At 42.4% G+C, this 14,242-nt stretch overlaps 1 protein-coding gene across 1 annotated transcript in view; it reads right to left on the bottom strand.

Moving 5' to 3' along the window:
* The window catches only part of CNTNAP2 (contactin associated protein 2), a gene marked incomplete at its 5' end in the record, with an annotated part of 1,346,219 nt that overhangs the window by 242,371 nt on the left and 1,089,606 nt on the right, over nt 1-14,242 (bottom strand). Inside the window, one exon of the mRNA XM_056106760.1 lies at nt 7,419-7,589. Coding sequence (XP_055962735.1) covers nt 7,419-7,589 — 171 coding nt within the window. The remainder of the gene's footprint in view (nt 1-7,418; nt 7,590-14,242) is intronic.

Below are 14,242 nucleotides of genomic sequence, written 5' to 3'. Positions count from 1 at the left end.
GCAGTCATTCCCAACATCATTCCCAAATCCTTCTAGAAATTTCCACAGTAGCAGATGTATGTGGTCAGTAGTATCTAAGGTAACTAGAATTTATTTTTATACCCAGTGGACTAAATCCTTATAACTCAAAGGTACTAATACTACATAGTCACTTACATGAGTGTGTATTGTTTTGAATAGAACATATAAGGAGGTATAGTCAAATAACTGTTCTGTGGGTCAAGCAGTCTGGGTAAATTTGTTTCAACTTTGTCATACACCAATTGTTTTTCTTGACAAAATACAAATAGCTAATATTTTGGATAACTTTCACATAGCGTAAGTTTATCTTCGACTTATATATTTTAACCTTTTGGCCTGTAATTCAAAAAAATTTATAGGGAAATTGAAAAATATTAAAAATCAGTAACAATTTTTAAGACTAAATATTATAAAAGTAGCAAGAGTGTTGCTTTTCAGTTTCATGTTTTTTGTTTTTGGGGGGTAGGTTTTTTTTCCTTGTTTATAGTGATGACCAACTAAGAATCATTTTTTTTATATCTAAAGTCTTCAGTACAAATTGAACTTGGAGTTAGACTTGCAAAATGGTGAAAACACTACAGTTCTTCTTAAATCTTTTAGAACCTAAATTGGTTTGTATAATTAAGGAGAAAAATCCAGGTGCAAACACCCCATTTGTATGAAAAAAAACCCCTCACTCTCTACATGTATAGATGTAAAAAATATGAAAAACACTCCAAATAACACCCAATGGCCCAGCAGGCTAGTTAAATAGGATTAGACATATCTCATGCCTACACAAATGAAGCTCTTTTAATATGAAAGTTGTTCCAATTTTGAAATAGTGGGAGATAAATTGCCATTAGTTTATTTCTTCTGATTCATCAGTTTCTATAAATTACAGAACATTTTCTTCTGTGACTTCCTTGAGCACACGTATTGCAGAAGACTGCCTCCTGCAAAATGAAAGTTGTCCCTTAATACCCTTTCCTGAGATTAGCAGGAGACTGCTGCCTCCACGTTTCTGTGCAGATATGCTTGCTAAACGCGAATGTTTCTCCCCGAGTCATCCTGAAAAAGCTCCAACTTGGTCTGCATGAAAGCTTGTGTTAAAAGCAGTCCAAGGTTTCTGGCTGTTTTTTTCCTGATTGCTTCCTACTCACGGAACATCCCCTTCCATAAGTTTCCCACTGCGTCCTCTAAAATCTCTTTTAAATTGTTAGAGTAAAAGAAAAACTCTATGAGCCCTATTTATCATCAAATACTTCTTTTTGCTAACCATAGGCCCCCTTAAGGAGATCCTGAAAGGCAGCATTGCCACCCCCTGCCCTGGGCCAGCTGGAAATTGTAAGCAGAAGCGCAGGGGGAGACCCTTTACTTTCTTGCTGCTGCTCCCATCTTAGGGTACGAGGGGTTTCAGTGAGCAATATGCCCCATCAGCACAACCCTCTTCTTCTTACTGCTCTCACAGCATGAATCCAATGACTGAGGCACTTTTTTTTTCTTTTTGGGTCACACCTGGCAACGCACAGGGGTTACTCCTGGCTCTGCACTCAGGAGTCACTCCTGGCGCTGCTCAGGGGACCATAAGGGATGCTGGGAATCGAACCCGGGTCGGCCGCGTGCAAGGCAAACGCCCTCCCCGCTGTGGTATCTCTCCAGCCCCGACTGAGGCACTTTTGCTTGACACCCTCCTTGTCCTCTCCCTCCCTTGCCATCAGCACTAGGAACAACCTCCCGCCACTCCAGTTATGTGGCCAACACTCTCAAAACGGTATGAACTATGGATAGTCTTCATAAAGCTTAAAGCACACTTACATGGCCGCACTGTGCCTATTGAGTCTTCATATCATTCAAATACTCTCCCGTGAAATCATGAATCTAAGATTTCTATCCTTCTATCTTTCAAATGTGTTCTTTGTCATCACTGAACCCATCAATAGAAATGGTCCCGTCTCCATTCTAGATTGTTTATAGCTTTCCATTGAGAATAGTGACCCATCCATGCTGGGTCAGCACCCACCGGGGCCAGGTAGTGCTCTGACGCTGAAGACACAAGGGCCCATAGTGAGCCATGTCCCACTGCACTGCGTAGGATGGAGTCTTTTATTTGCTGGCATGTTGAATTCTGGGACAGGACTCTCTTGCTTCCTTTCATGTGCCTCTTTGACACACACAGAGCAAGAACTCAACAAACATTGGTTGAAATATTTAGATCCCCTAATCTAGGGGGTCTATCTATCTATCTATCTATCTATCTATCTATCTATCTATCTATCTGCACTATCCTGTAGCACTGTCCTCCTGTTGTTCATTGATTGGCTTGAGCGGACACTAGTAACATCTCACAACAAATTGCGAGAATTGTTGCTACTGTTTTTGGCATATTGAATATTTCACAGCTATCTTGCCAGGCTCTGTTGTGTGGGCAAGATACTCTCGGTAGCTTGCCAGGCTCTCCGAGAGAGGCGGAGGAATTGAACCCAGGTCGGCTGCGTGCAAGGCAAGCGCCCTACCCGCTGTGCTATCACTCCAGCAAATATATATATTTAATTTTATTTATTGCTTTCTGGGTGCACCCGGCGATGCACAGGGGTTACTCCTGGCTCCTAGCTCATGCACTCAGGAATCACTCCTGGTGGTGCTCAGGGAATATGGGATGCTGGGAATTGAACCCGGGTTGACTGCGTGCAAGGCAAACACCCTACCCACTGTGCTATTGCTCCAGCTCCACATACACTAATATTTTATCACTTGAGCTGAATCCTGTCCAAGAATCTGCTCATTCTAGTTCTTCATGCTTTACTGATAGCAAATGATTTCCATTTCCCAAACACCCACCACATTCCCTGTTCCTGGGTTTTGCTTCTTGCTTTGGCTTGCGTGACTCTTCCTCCCAGAATTCTCTTTATCCACTCTTTCTTACTTCTTCACTCATTTTTATGACCTAAGCCAAGTATCACCGCATCTTCCTCTTCCTCCCCACATAGGCGTTTTTCTTTGGATGTTCGTAATACCTACATCTATTGTTATGATTTAATTATTATATTTTAGAAAACTCCCAATAGAAGCAACACATCTGTACTCTTAGGAGTCTGTCCTCTTGGCTAAGTGAGAGTTTCTCTTGTGCTCCATTTGGCATCTCTGGGGCCCACCCTGGAACAGAACACTGTTAGCAGGTGGTGCCTGCAATGCTTTATAGTCAGGATTCCCACTGTGGATTGAAAGGGATTGAGAGAAATCAAGCTGCTCCCTTAGGGATAACTGAAAAAAATATATATATATAGCTGTATTTGTTGTTGCAAGTTTTCCTCTAGCAATACTGCGCCATCTTAAGAAAAACAAACAACACTAGAGAGCCAAGCAGGAGACAGACACAACAACATAACACAAAGCCTTGTTTCAAATTCCACAAGGGCCGCTCTGGTCATGACTTATGCTAGCCTTTTTCTGACTCATTTCACTTTCTCAACCCTCTCCGAAGTGCTGAGGATGCATTTCATTCATTCCCAATCATTCCATGTGGGCCTCATGCCTTCCGCCAATCCTTTCTCTACTCTTATCATCTCTCTCCTTCTTCGCTGGATGCTCTTCCATACTTTGGATGCACGTTCACCTTCCTACCAAGCAAGAACACATGATGTATCAGGCCTGATCTCAGGACCTGCTCCTCAGCCTGGCCAGGACTCCCTCTTCAACAATGACTTCTGCCCATTGGGTCTGTCAACTCTTCAGATCCTTCTATAGAGACCTTCCTGCAGTGTCAAATACTCTTTTTTGGTTATTGGAATTATTTCTCCATCTCATCCCTAGGGTACCACTGTCTTCCTCTTTCTCTGCTGATCTTCTATAAGCTACCTGCTACCTCTTCAAAGTGGTTTCCATTCTTGCACGCCTGGTTTCATCTCTCTTCACATTTGCTCCGGGCAATCTCAACCATCTGAAGGCAACATATACTTATTTCCTGAGGATTCTCTTTGTGATGTGGGACTTTCAACTGTACTTCTAAGTTACACACCTGGAGGGGCACCAACTTTGCATACAAGCTGTCATCTGCTTATGATTCTTTGTCCTACAGCCTCTCAAACTCAACACAGCCAAAATATAGCTCTTATTTCCCTCTGAATGCCACACTCCCTAGGAAGAAGAAACACTCAACTTCAAACTTAGACATTCTAGAACCTTCCATCCACTTGCCAATTGTAACCATTTTGTTAAATTTGTGTTTCTCCCACTTCTAACCATTTACTGTTCTCTCTCTCTTCCTTCCTTCCTTCTTTCCTTCCTTCCTTCCTTCCTTCCTTCCTTCCTTCCTTCCTTTCTTCCTTCCTTCCTTTCTTTCCTGCCAGCCACTGTCCCAATGATGACACAGGCCGCCTCTTTTTTTGTGTGTCATGCACTTCTGGGGAAAGCAAAGCTGAGCAAGTCCTGCCCTCTCTGCTCACCACAACTCCTGTCAACTCCACATGCATCCTCCCTCTGAGAGAGCTGGCTTTGACTCCAGCTGCCTGGATATTGGGACTCAGTTCTCCACTCTTGCACTCCTGTGGGCTCTCATCCTGTAATCTGGTTCCAATTCTTCCTCCACCTTTGTCACTTACTGCACTTTCCACTGATACTTCAGGACCTCAGGAAAGTTTGATGATCCCTGGGAAGCTTTCAGGGCTATAATTCCCTTGTGTGTTCTCTGCTATTTCTCTCATGCTTGCTCTGGAAGGCAGTGCCTTGGAGTCTTCAAAGTAACGCCTCAGAGAAGGTCTTAAAATATTTGGAATCCAAAATTTCTACCACTACTGTGTGACCTTGGCCTGGCAGCTGACATGTTTCATAATTATGTCTCCGCCTGTTAATGGTGCTGTCCACTGTCAAGGGTTAGGTAAGGAAGGTGTCTAATGACAGAAGAGTGAATAAGTGGTGGCATATGGAATACCATGCAGCCATTAGGAATGAAATCATGCAATTTGCTGCAACTTGGATGGAATGGGAGGATCGCATTTAGTGAAGTGGCTCAGAAGGGCAAGTCAAATAGTGTGGTTCACACTGAGGTATATAATAGAAGGCTATGTCTAGGGAATGGAAGGTATGAGAAATGGGCAAATCATTGGCTCTAGATTACAGACATGAAAATGCCAGGAAAGGAGAGAAATGGAGAGGGGAACTGAGAAGAGGGGACTTATCCCCTTGTGGGGAAACACAAGGACAAGAGTCAGGGCCTTGGACTCAGCTGAGGTATAGAGAGCAGTTATCTGTGTACACCACTAGGCCCAATAGTACTGTCAGCATGGTTCCCAGCATACAATAATCAAACTTTGAAATGTGTCTGACGAGGGCTCAGAGCAGGTGGTGGAAGCAAACCTGGGGTGACTTGTGGTGGGACTGGAGCAGGGACCTTTGTATCTCCAATGCTATCATCAAAACCTTATAACTCTTGGTGTTTGAATAAATTATATATATGCACAACACAATACTGTCACTGTCCTCCCATTGTTCATCGATTTGCTCGAGCGGGCCCAGTAATGTCTCCATTTGTGAGACTTCTTGTTACTGTGTTTGGCATATTGAATACTCTCAGTAGCTTTCTGGGCTCTCCAAGAGGGGCGGAGGAATCGAACCCGGCTCATCCAGGCTGGCTGCATGCAAAGCAAATGCTCTACTGCTGTGCTATTGATCCATGCCTAACACATGTGAGGGAGATCTGACTGCGACATCTGTCACCCCATTGATCGCCAGGGTTGATTCGGCTTATCTGGCTGGCTAGGCAGGTGTCCCCTTCCTCCCTCACCACTCCATGTGTGTCCCTCCTGAAGCTGCGTGCTCGGTCGAAGAGGATAGTCTTCCCCGAATAGAGATGGACCGGTCTTCAGTTGAGGGTATACGAGTAGCTGCACTCCCCTGCTAGGACCTCCAACCACAACACTATGTATATGTAAAACGAATAGTGCCTGCCAGTGAGAGATTCTGGAAAGACTGAGCTATTTTCTTATTATTATTGTGACTACCAATTTTCATCTGCGTGTTCTGAAACAGACAGAAAGCTCTTTGAGGACAAAAAACTGTGCTTTGATTTAAGTTTGTTTCCTTGGCATTTAGTAAGTACTAGAGATAATGACTAACTATAGATAGTCAATAAGCTTGATATTGACCTCCAACTTTACCTTTAACGTATGCTCTTGAGTATGACCACTCTGTCATCAAGGTTTTCTATGACGATGACAAAGGTTTCACATCAGGAGCACCCTACTCACTGGTCATGGAGTTGAGTCTCCCACTTTGACAGAAGGGCACAGAGCCGTTAATTACCAGAAATATTTTCTCTGGAAAACTCCACGTAAGTATGAATGGTAACAAAAAATCCTTGGAGACATACAGATAAATAAAATTTGAATTCCTTGTCAGAGGAACAAGTCGAAGAGAAGTAGAAACTGTGTTTAAAGTCTGACTTTTAGAATCATCTTTCCTGAGACTCCTGGGGTTGTGGTCATCTGCTTGAGGGAGAAAGTCTCGGAGAGCCCAGCAAGCTACCGAGAGTATTCCACCCGCACGGGCAGAGCCTGGCAAGTTCTCCGGAGTGTATTCAATATGCCAAAAACAGTAAGGATAACAGATCTCATTCCCCTGATCTGAAAGAGTCCTTCCTTCCCTCCCTCCCTCTCTCCCTCCCTCCCTCCCTTCCTTCCTTCCTTCCTCCCCTCCCTCTCTTTATTAAATATTTTATAGGCTATAGTATTAATATTTATATAATATTTTGTATTATATTTCATATATACAATATATAATATTGTGTATATATATTAATATTTATTAATATTGTAATAGAGCTTGGGGATGCAGGCTCATTCACAGGTTGCCAGACACAGAGGTCCAGGTCTGATTGGCATGAGGCTGGCATTGCTTAAGTGGAACCAGGACGATACCAAGTGGGGTTTGGTCAGAAGCATGTGGTGGTGGCATCCAACCTGGGGTCTCATACATGCTAGGATGCCAAACCTCCTAAGCCATCTTCCTATCTCCACAGATATTGTATTTGTGATTCTTTCTCCCCTTAATATTACACATGCAACCCTCTAAGCTCCCATCATATTCTCTTATTTCTCTTCTATAGATTACCTTATACAATGCTCTATTTTGACACTAAGCACACACAATAGAAACTTTAAACCTATATTCTTCTTTCATATTATTGATCTGATTTCTCATCTTCCATTTCTCATCTTTCTCACTATTTGGTGATCTCAATATGTGCTTGGTATCTTATGGGCAATCCTAGGACAAAGATTTGGGTCTTTCTCAAGTTTGTGAATCAACCTTCCAGAACTTTCTAAAAACAAAGAAAGCTCTTGGTATTTGAATAAGTGAGCATACATAATCAGGGCAAGGAACAGCCTGAGGCAACAAGACTTAGCAAAGGTCATACTCACATTTTAGCTCCAATTTGATGAAGTCTGTGTTCCCCAGATTTTCAAGAAAGACTCCTCTGGGGATCAGTGTTTTGAAGTAAAAAGAAATATCAGCACTGGTTTCCCCTTGGAAGGTAGAGAAGTGCAGGTAAGATGACGGGTTAGGGAAAGAGGCCGCATTCCAATAATTCCCTGTAGAAAGAACAACAACAACAAAAAAACAGTCATTGGTGACTGGATCTTGATACTAATATAAAACGATCTAATTATTGTGCTTTAGTAAATCAACAATAATAATTTCATCTCTAGAAGAAAATCTTCATTTTTAACGTTTAATTCTGAGGATTCCGTCATTGCTAAGGATTGAGATACATGAGCAGATCTGACAACGGTTGTGAAAGTTCTGCCAAAGGAAATTCTAACCCCATGTCAAAGTCAGCAGATTAGATCCAAGATGGGCCGACCATGCTAAGAACCAAGTGAACAAACTGAAACTTAACTTTATGCTGGGATCTCCTGGGAAAGGAGAGGAACTCAACTACCTGTCTGACTCAAGGGAGGTAACTTTGCTTCAACCAATCAGCCAACGCTTACAACAATTTCCTTGTTCTGGCCACTCTGTCCTGTAAAAATGTCCTTCCCCTTTCACAAATAGCTGAATAAAGGCCTTTTGGGTCAATAAATGATCTTTTAATTTTTAAAATTTTTTTTTTGCTTTTTGGGTCACACCCAGTGAGGCTCAGGAGTTGCTCCTGGCTCTGCACTAAGGAACTACCCCTGGTGGTCTTGGCGGACCATAGGGGATGCTGGGAATTGAACCTGGGTTGGCCGCGTGCAAGGCAACTGCTCTACCCGCTGTGCTATTGCTCCAGCCCCAATAAATGATCTTTTTAAAATGCTGCTTTAATACCAAACATTTATAACACATATTTTATGCATTCTGTGCTTAAGCTCAAATTTAAAATTAAATGTGTTAATATTGTCATGCCAAACTGTGAATAATTCCAGTGGCCAGGCTGAGAACTCTGCTGTTTTCTGGAGTGGGACAGGCAGCCTACCTCAACCCACCATACTTCACATGACCACGTCCACCTCCCACAGTCACTGCTATGCTGACCCATTGGCCCAGACAATAGATCCTGAAGTCCTTGGATCAAGACATGACACCTCCTAATTCCTCAATACTGAAATTCAGGTAGGAGCACACCAAATTTGATGGGAAAGTAACCTAGAAGCCAGCTACACTCAACAAACAAAACCAGTAACACAGATGGCTCAATCAGCAGCAAACATCTTAATGAATTCTTAGACAAGGGCTTAACCCTTCAATCAGATATGACAACTTATTGATTTTAATATCAGAGCTTTGTCATCTAATCAATTTTAATTCTAGAATCATATCAACAGTTTGGTTTTTTTTCTGTACTAAAATGAGTTTTAAGAAGTGCCCCTTATTTAACTAATGCTCTCTGTTTTTGCTTTTGGAGACCCATAGCGTGACACCTAGATTAGAGACTGGCAACATTCAACCAGTGAGTTGGGGCAAAGACATATGTTAAGTGTCTTCAACCAGGCAAAAACTGGTGTTGAGTGATAAAATCTACTGCTTAAAGTATTCTGAAGGTCTCCTCACGGTTTCAAGCTTGTTATTTATTTGTTAGTTTGGGGACCACATATGGCAGTGCTCAGGACTAATTCCTGGCGGTGTTTGGGAGACCCGTGTATTGCTGTGGATTGAACCTGGGCTAGCTGTGTGCAAGGCAAGTTCATTAACCCCTGTACTACCTCTCTAGCTCTTAAGCTCTTTTAAGAATAAATAAAAATTGTTGGGGCTGGAGCAACAGCACATTATTTCCCTTGCATGTGGCTGACCCAGGTTTGATTCCCAGCATCCCATATGGTCCCCCGAGCACCACCAGGAGTAATTCCTGAGTGCAGAGCCAGGAGTAACCCCTGAGCATCGCTGGGTGTGACCCAAAAAGAAAAAAAATTGCAATATCTTAGCTTCTAGTAGGAGAAAAGAGATTAGTTTCTTCTTGGAAAGAAGACTGTTACATGGTCTTGGTTAGATATTACCTGAAAAGGTAGCATCTGAACTATTGTTTACATTGCCATATCTGAGGGCTAAGCTGTCTTCTTGATTCCATATCTGGTTGAACAGATTATGAACAGACTTCAGGCACAACTTCACTTGTTACCAGAATGTGATGGTCTCTGGAGAGAAAGCCTAAATCAAACCACAAGCTGCAACCCTTTTGCCAATCAGAGCTCTAGGAGGGATGGAAGCCAAGTGCCAAGGGCCAGGGCAGTCAGCTTAGCCTAGTTGGGTGAGTGCCCACCAGAAACCCAGAAATCCGCGAGCATCCAAGTTCACGGACATGCTTCTTTCTGAAGCATCGCAATTCTGCCTCTTCGGCTGTACCTCCAGGGTGAGAATTAATTAACATTTTAAAGTTTCAATCTAATCAAGTGCATTCTTATTTTTCTGAGGTTGGTGATGTATTAACAGAAGGGCAGTTGTCTGAAATGATTCCGGGAAAAGGAAAGAGAAAGGTAAAATGTGTCAGTATTTATTTGAGGCTCTGCGCCGGTTATTCAGACAGAAGCATCCCCAGAGAGCAGAAGGGCAGTTCAATCAGTTATTCTAGTTTGACAAAATATCCCTGCAGACGGCAATTCCATTTGTTCTAATTCTGTGCTCACTAAGCAACTTCAAACTAATTGGGTCTCCTGAATAGACCCACTCACAGGGAATTTGAGCCTTGCACGAATGGTGGGTACCATTTGTCCTTCCGGAAATGTCTGGATTATTGCACGGTCTCTTTGCAATAGTCACTTGTCACAAATCTCTAAGTGGAATGATAAGGTCCAAAGCTGGCAAGCAGCCTCATAGGGGACGTCCCTTTGCACCTAGCTGGTGGCTTTGAGGCACCTTCCCAAGAAGGGCTGAAGGGAATTATGGGAGAGAGGAGACTAGAACTTCTATTTCTTTTCTTTTGGGGGGGGGATGGAGGGGATTTTGGGTGGGTCAAAAATACTGGTGCTCAGTGTTAACTTCTGGCTTTGCACTTAATGATCACTCCTGGATGGCCTTGGGGGACCATGTTCAGTAACGGAAGATCAAACCCAGGTGGGCTACATGCAAAGCAGGTGCCCTTCCCACTGTTCTATCTCTCCAACCTGTGGAAGTTCCATTTCTACTTGGGTTTTAAGGCACCGCCTTTAAGAGACCTGCCATAGTTATGCAGTCACTGTCACTGTCACTGTCCTCCCACTGTTCATTGATTTTCTTGAGCGGGCCCTGTAACATCTCCATTGTGAGACTTTGTTGTTACTGTGTTTGGCATATCGAATACGTCACCGGTAGCTTGCCAGGCTCCGCCGTGTGGGCGAGATACTCTTGGTAGCTTGCCGGGCTCTCCGAGAGGGGTGGAGGAATCGAACTCGGGTTGGCCATGTTGGCTGCGTGCAAGGCAAACGCCCTACCCGCTGTGCTATTGCTTCAGCCAGTTATGCAGTGCAATTTTTTTTTATCAGATCAGAGTACAATAATACACAGGTGGAAGTTATTAGCAGATATGATCTGTGGGAGGGGCAGAAGGGGTAAAGAGCAGGGTACCCTCTAGGAATGTCTGGATGCTGCTACTCCAGGTCTGGGTGAATATCCGATACTCATGAGTCCTGATCTCAGGGAATGTTGGTTTTGGCAAAATATCACGAGAGCTTCTCCCAGCTCACCTGAGGAGGCAACAGCTTCTCACATCATTATTTGTTTCTACGGTTCCCAAAGGACCAGAACCTCCTGAAAAGCTGGGAGAAAGCTATTTCATCTCTGCAACCTTTGGCTTCCAAACATACTAAGTATGCACTAAATAATTATTAAACCAACGGGAAAGTGAATAAATGACATCTCCCGTCCCCCCACCCAATTCCAGTCCATGTGCAAAGTTCCCATGGGGGAAAATATGCTGTTATGGTGACATGAAGATAGTGAGGATGGAAGATACTACATAAACATAAATTAAAGATAATGCTGCTTTAGCACTTCTGCATAACCAGGCATAATCTCTGGTACCACACCATAATTTCCCTTGTCCGTGACTTGATTTCTTTAATTCCCCACCGACCCCACTGAACAATGCTAGGTCTGGGCAAAACTGAGCATCTCTCAAACTCAAGGTCGTTGGAACAGCTGTGATTTGTTCTCAGTCTCAAGGTCAGTGTTTCAGAGGGCACAGTGACACTCTTAGTCAATGCTCTGTTGGCAAGAAGATGGTTACTGCATGGAAGGACTCTCTCAGAGCAGATGGCGGGGTCTACTAGCATGGACACAGAAAGGACAAGCATGAGGCAAATAACAGAAAGAAGTATCTGGAACTGCAGATGCCAAGAGAGAATCAGGGGCGAGTAGTGAGTAACCCATTCCAGACCAGGGCAGTAAGAGACAAAGGCTGGCTAGTGGCTGAGGGAGGCTAAGGGCTTTCCAAGTCAGAGAATGAGCTTGAATGAGTGAGAAGCTTGCAGACTCTGTTTTGGGTAAGGCTCATCTGAGGGGGAACCAGGGAAGAGAGCAGAGCCGGGCCAGGGAAGGACCGTTCATCCTGACTCCCAACATCCATGAATGTGAGGATACATGTAGTGGTCCAATGCATGCACTTTCTTGCACAGTCATTTTGCTTAATCCTATCAGAGGTTACTTGGTAAGGGATTCTGATACAGAAAATTCTAAGTATTTATATATATTTTTGGGGATCCACACCTCATGGTGCTCAGGGGTTACTCTTGGCTCTGCACCAGGAATTACTCCTGGTCGTGCTCAGGAACCCTCTGCCTGGGATCAATCCTCGGTCAGCCACATGCGAGGCAAGTACCCTACCTGCTGTACTAGTGCTCCAGTCTCAAAATTTCTAGGAATATTTCTATGAGCAGCATTTCATTCCAAGCCTAATGTTTATTTCTAGTATGTGTTAAGTGTGCATAGTTTAAAAGAAGTCATGTGGTGGTAGAATATAGAAAAATGCATTTAAACTCTTTCTGTTAGCTCTATGTATTTCTAAAGCAAACTTGCATAGATATTTATTTATCTGTGCACCTTAGTCTATTGACTTTCCAAAGGTAAGTAATGAATATTTTTATGAGCACATCTCCCAATTCCCTTTCCCTATAGTCTCTGAAAATACCCAAACTAAAATTTTAGCTATAACAATATTCAAAATTTAAAATTTAAGGACTTAATAAGTATTATTCAGTAATGAGCCAACTATTATAACTGTATTTTCTTTTGATGTTTTGCTGCTCTAGAATCAATAATTACTTACATTTAGAATCAATAATTAATGTTATAAATACCTGCCATGAATTCTTTCCAAATTTTGTAGGCTGTTTATTTATAAAACTCTTCTCAAAACTGGCCTGAATATTAAGCACATTAGTAGTTGTGGTTCTGTTCCTTTAAGGCTCCTTTTCCAGCCTCCTCTGTTCTCTCTGGGGGACTTATCCTGAGAAGTCCCTCTTGCTACTGCAGAGACTTTCTGTAATTACTATTCAGCATTAATTTTTAAATTTTGTTTTGAGCCACACCCAACTATTCTCAGGGCTTACTCCTGGCTCTGTGCTCAGGAATCAGTCCTAGTGATGCTTATAGGACCATCTGGGATGCTGGAGATCAAACCCAAGTCAGTTGTATGCAAAGCAAGAGCCCTGACTGATACACTACCTCTCTGGAACCCAGAATTATATATATGTATATATATGCAAATATATATACACACATACACACATATGTGTATGTGTATGTATGTACTTAAAACTTGACATCCCATTTCTTTGGATGATCCCTCTTTCTGGGTCTGTACCCTCATTTTTCATGGAGCTTATACTCAGGTAGCTCCTTGAGAAAAGGCTAGATCCTTGCTCTCCTGAAGTCATTACTCTACATTTCTCCATTATCTCCAAGCTCTCAAAGTGGTTATTGAGAAAGCCATTGTTCTGTCATGATTCAGCTTGTATGTAACTGATAGACTTGGGGTTCATGGTGCTCTGTGTATGATACCCCAGTGTACTGGGTGTTATGAGATGAAGGGATTTGAGAAATGGCAGGTACAAGGCAAACTGTCTTGCTTTCCCTACAATAGCTGGTAACTGCTTCCTATGGAGGATTTAAAAGAAAGAAGACCCTCACCTACAAAGACAAAGGGAAACAAAGAAATTTGAAGACGAGATTCCTATGCATGGGTCATACTCAATCTGATCACATCTTTCACGACTTCCCCAGTTTCATGAAGTTTCGCATAAAAAAACTAATTTAACCTCAAGTTAACACTAAAATATAGGCTGAGAAAGGCACATCTGCTTATGATAAGAATTCTCAGCTAGACAGGGATAGAAAAAATAGTAAAAAACATATCCAACAAATCTACAGCTAACAAAACACTCAATAGTGAAAATCTGAAAGCTTTCCCCCCAAATCAGGCATAAAACAAATATATCCACTCTCAAAACTATTATTTAAAATACAGTATTTTGAGTATAGACATGGACATTATGAAAGAGAAAGAGATAAAAGAGTTCTAATTATAAAAGAAATAAAACTGTGATTATTTGCAGTGAATATAATGATAACTATCCAAAATAAACCAATACAGTACAATTTTAGGCTACATAAATAATATGCATAAATATGTTTCATTTCTATATGTAATCAATGGTGTAAAAGAGAAAGAAATCAAGAAAACAATCCCTTAAGAAATTAAACAACTAGGAATTATCCTTTTGTTTTTCTTCTTGGGTCCACTTGGTGATGCTCAGGGTTTACTCTTGGCTCTGCACTCAGGAATTACCTCTGA

The sequence above is a fragment of the Sorex fumeus genome, unplaced genomic scaffold (assembly GCF_029834395.1).
Source record: "Sorex fumeus unplaced genomic scaffold, SorFum_2.1 ptg000143l, whole genome shotgun sequence".
Classification (NCBI taxonomy): domain Eukaryota; kingdom Metazoa; phylum Chordata; class Mammalia; order Eulipotyphla; family Soricidae; genus Sorex; species Sorex fumeus.
This window is presented reverse-complemented; position numbering and strand designations above follow the sequence as displayed.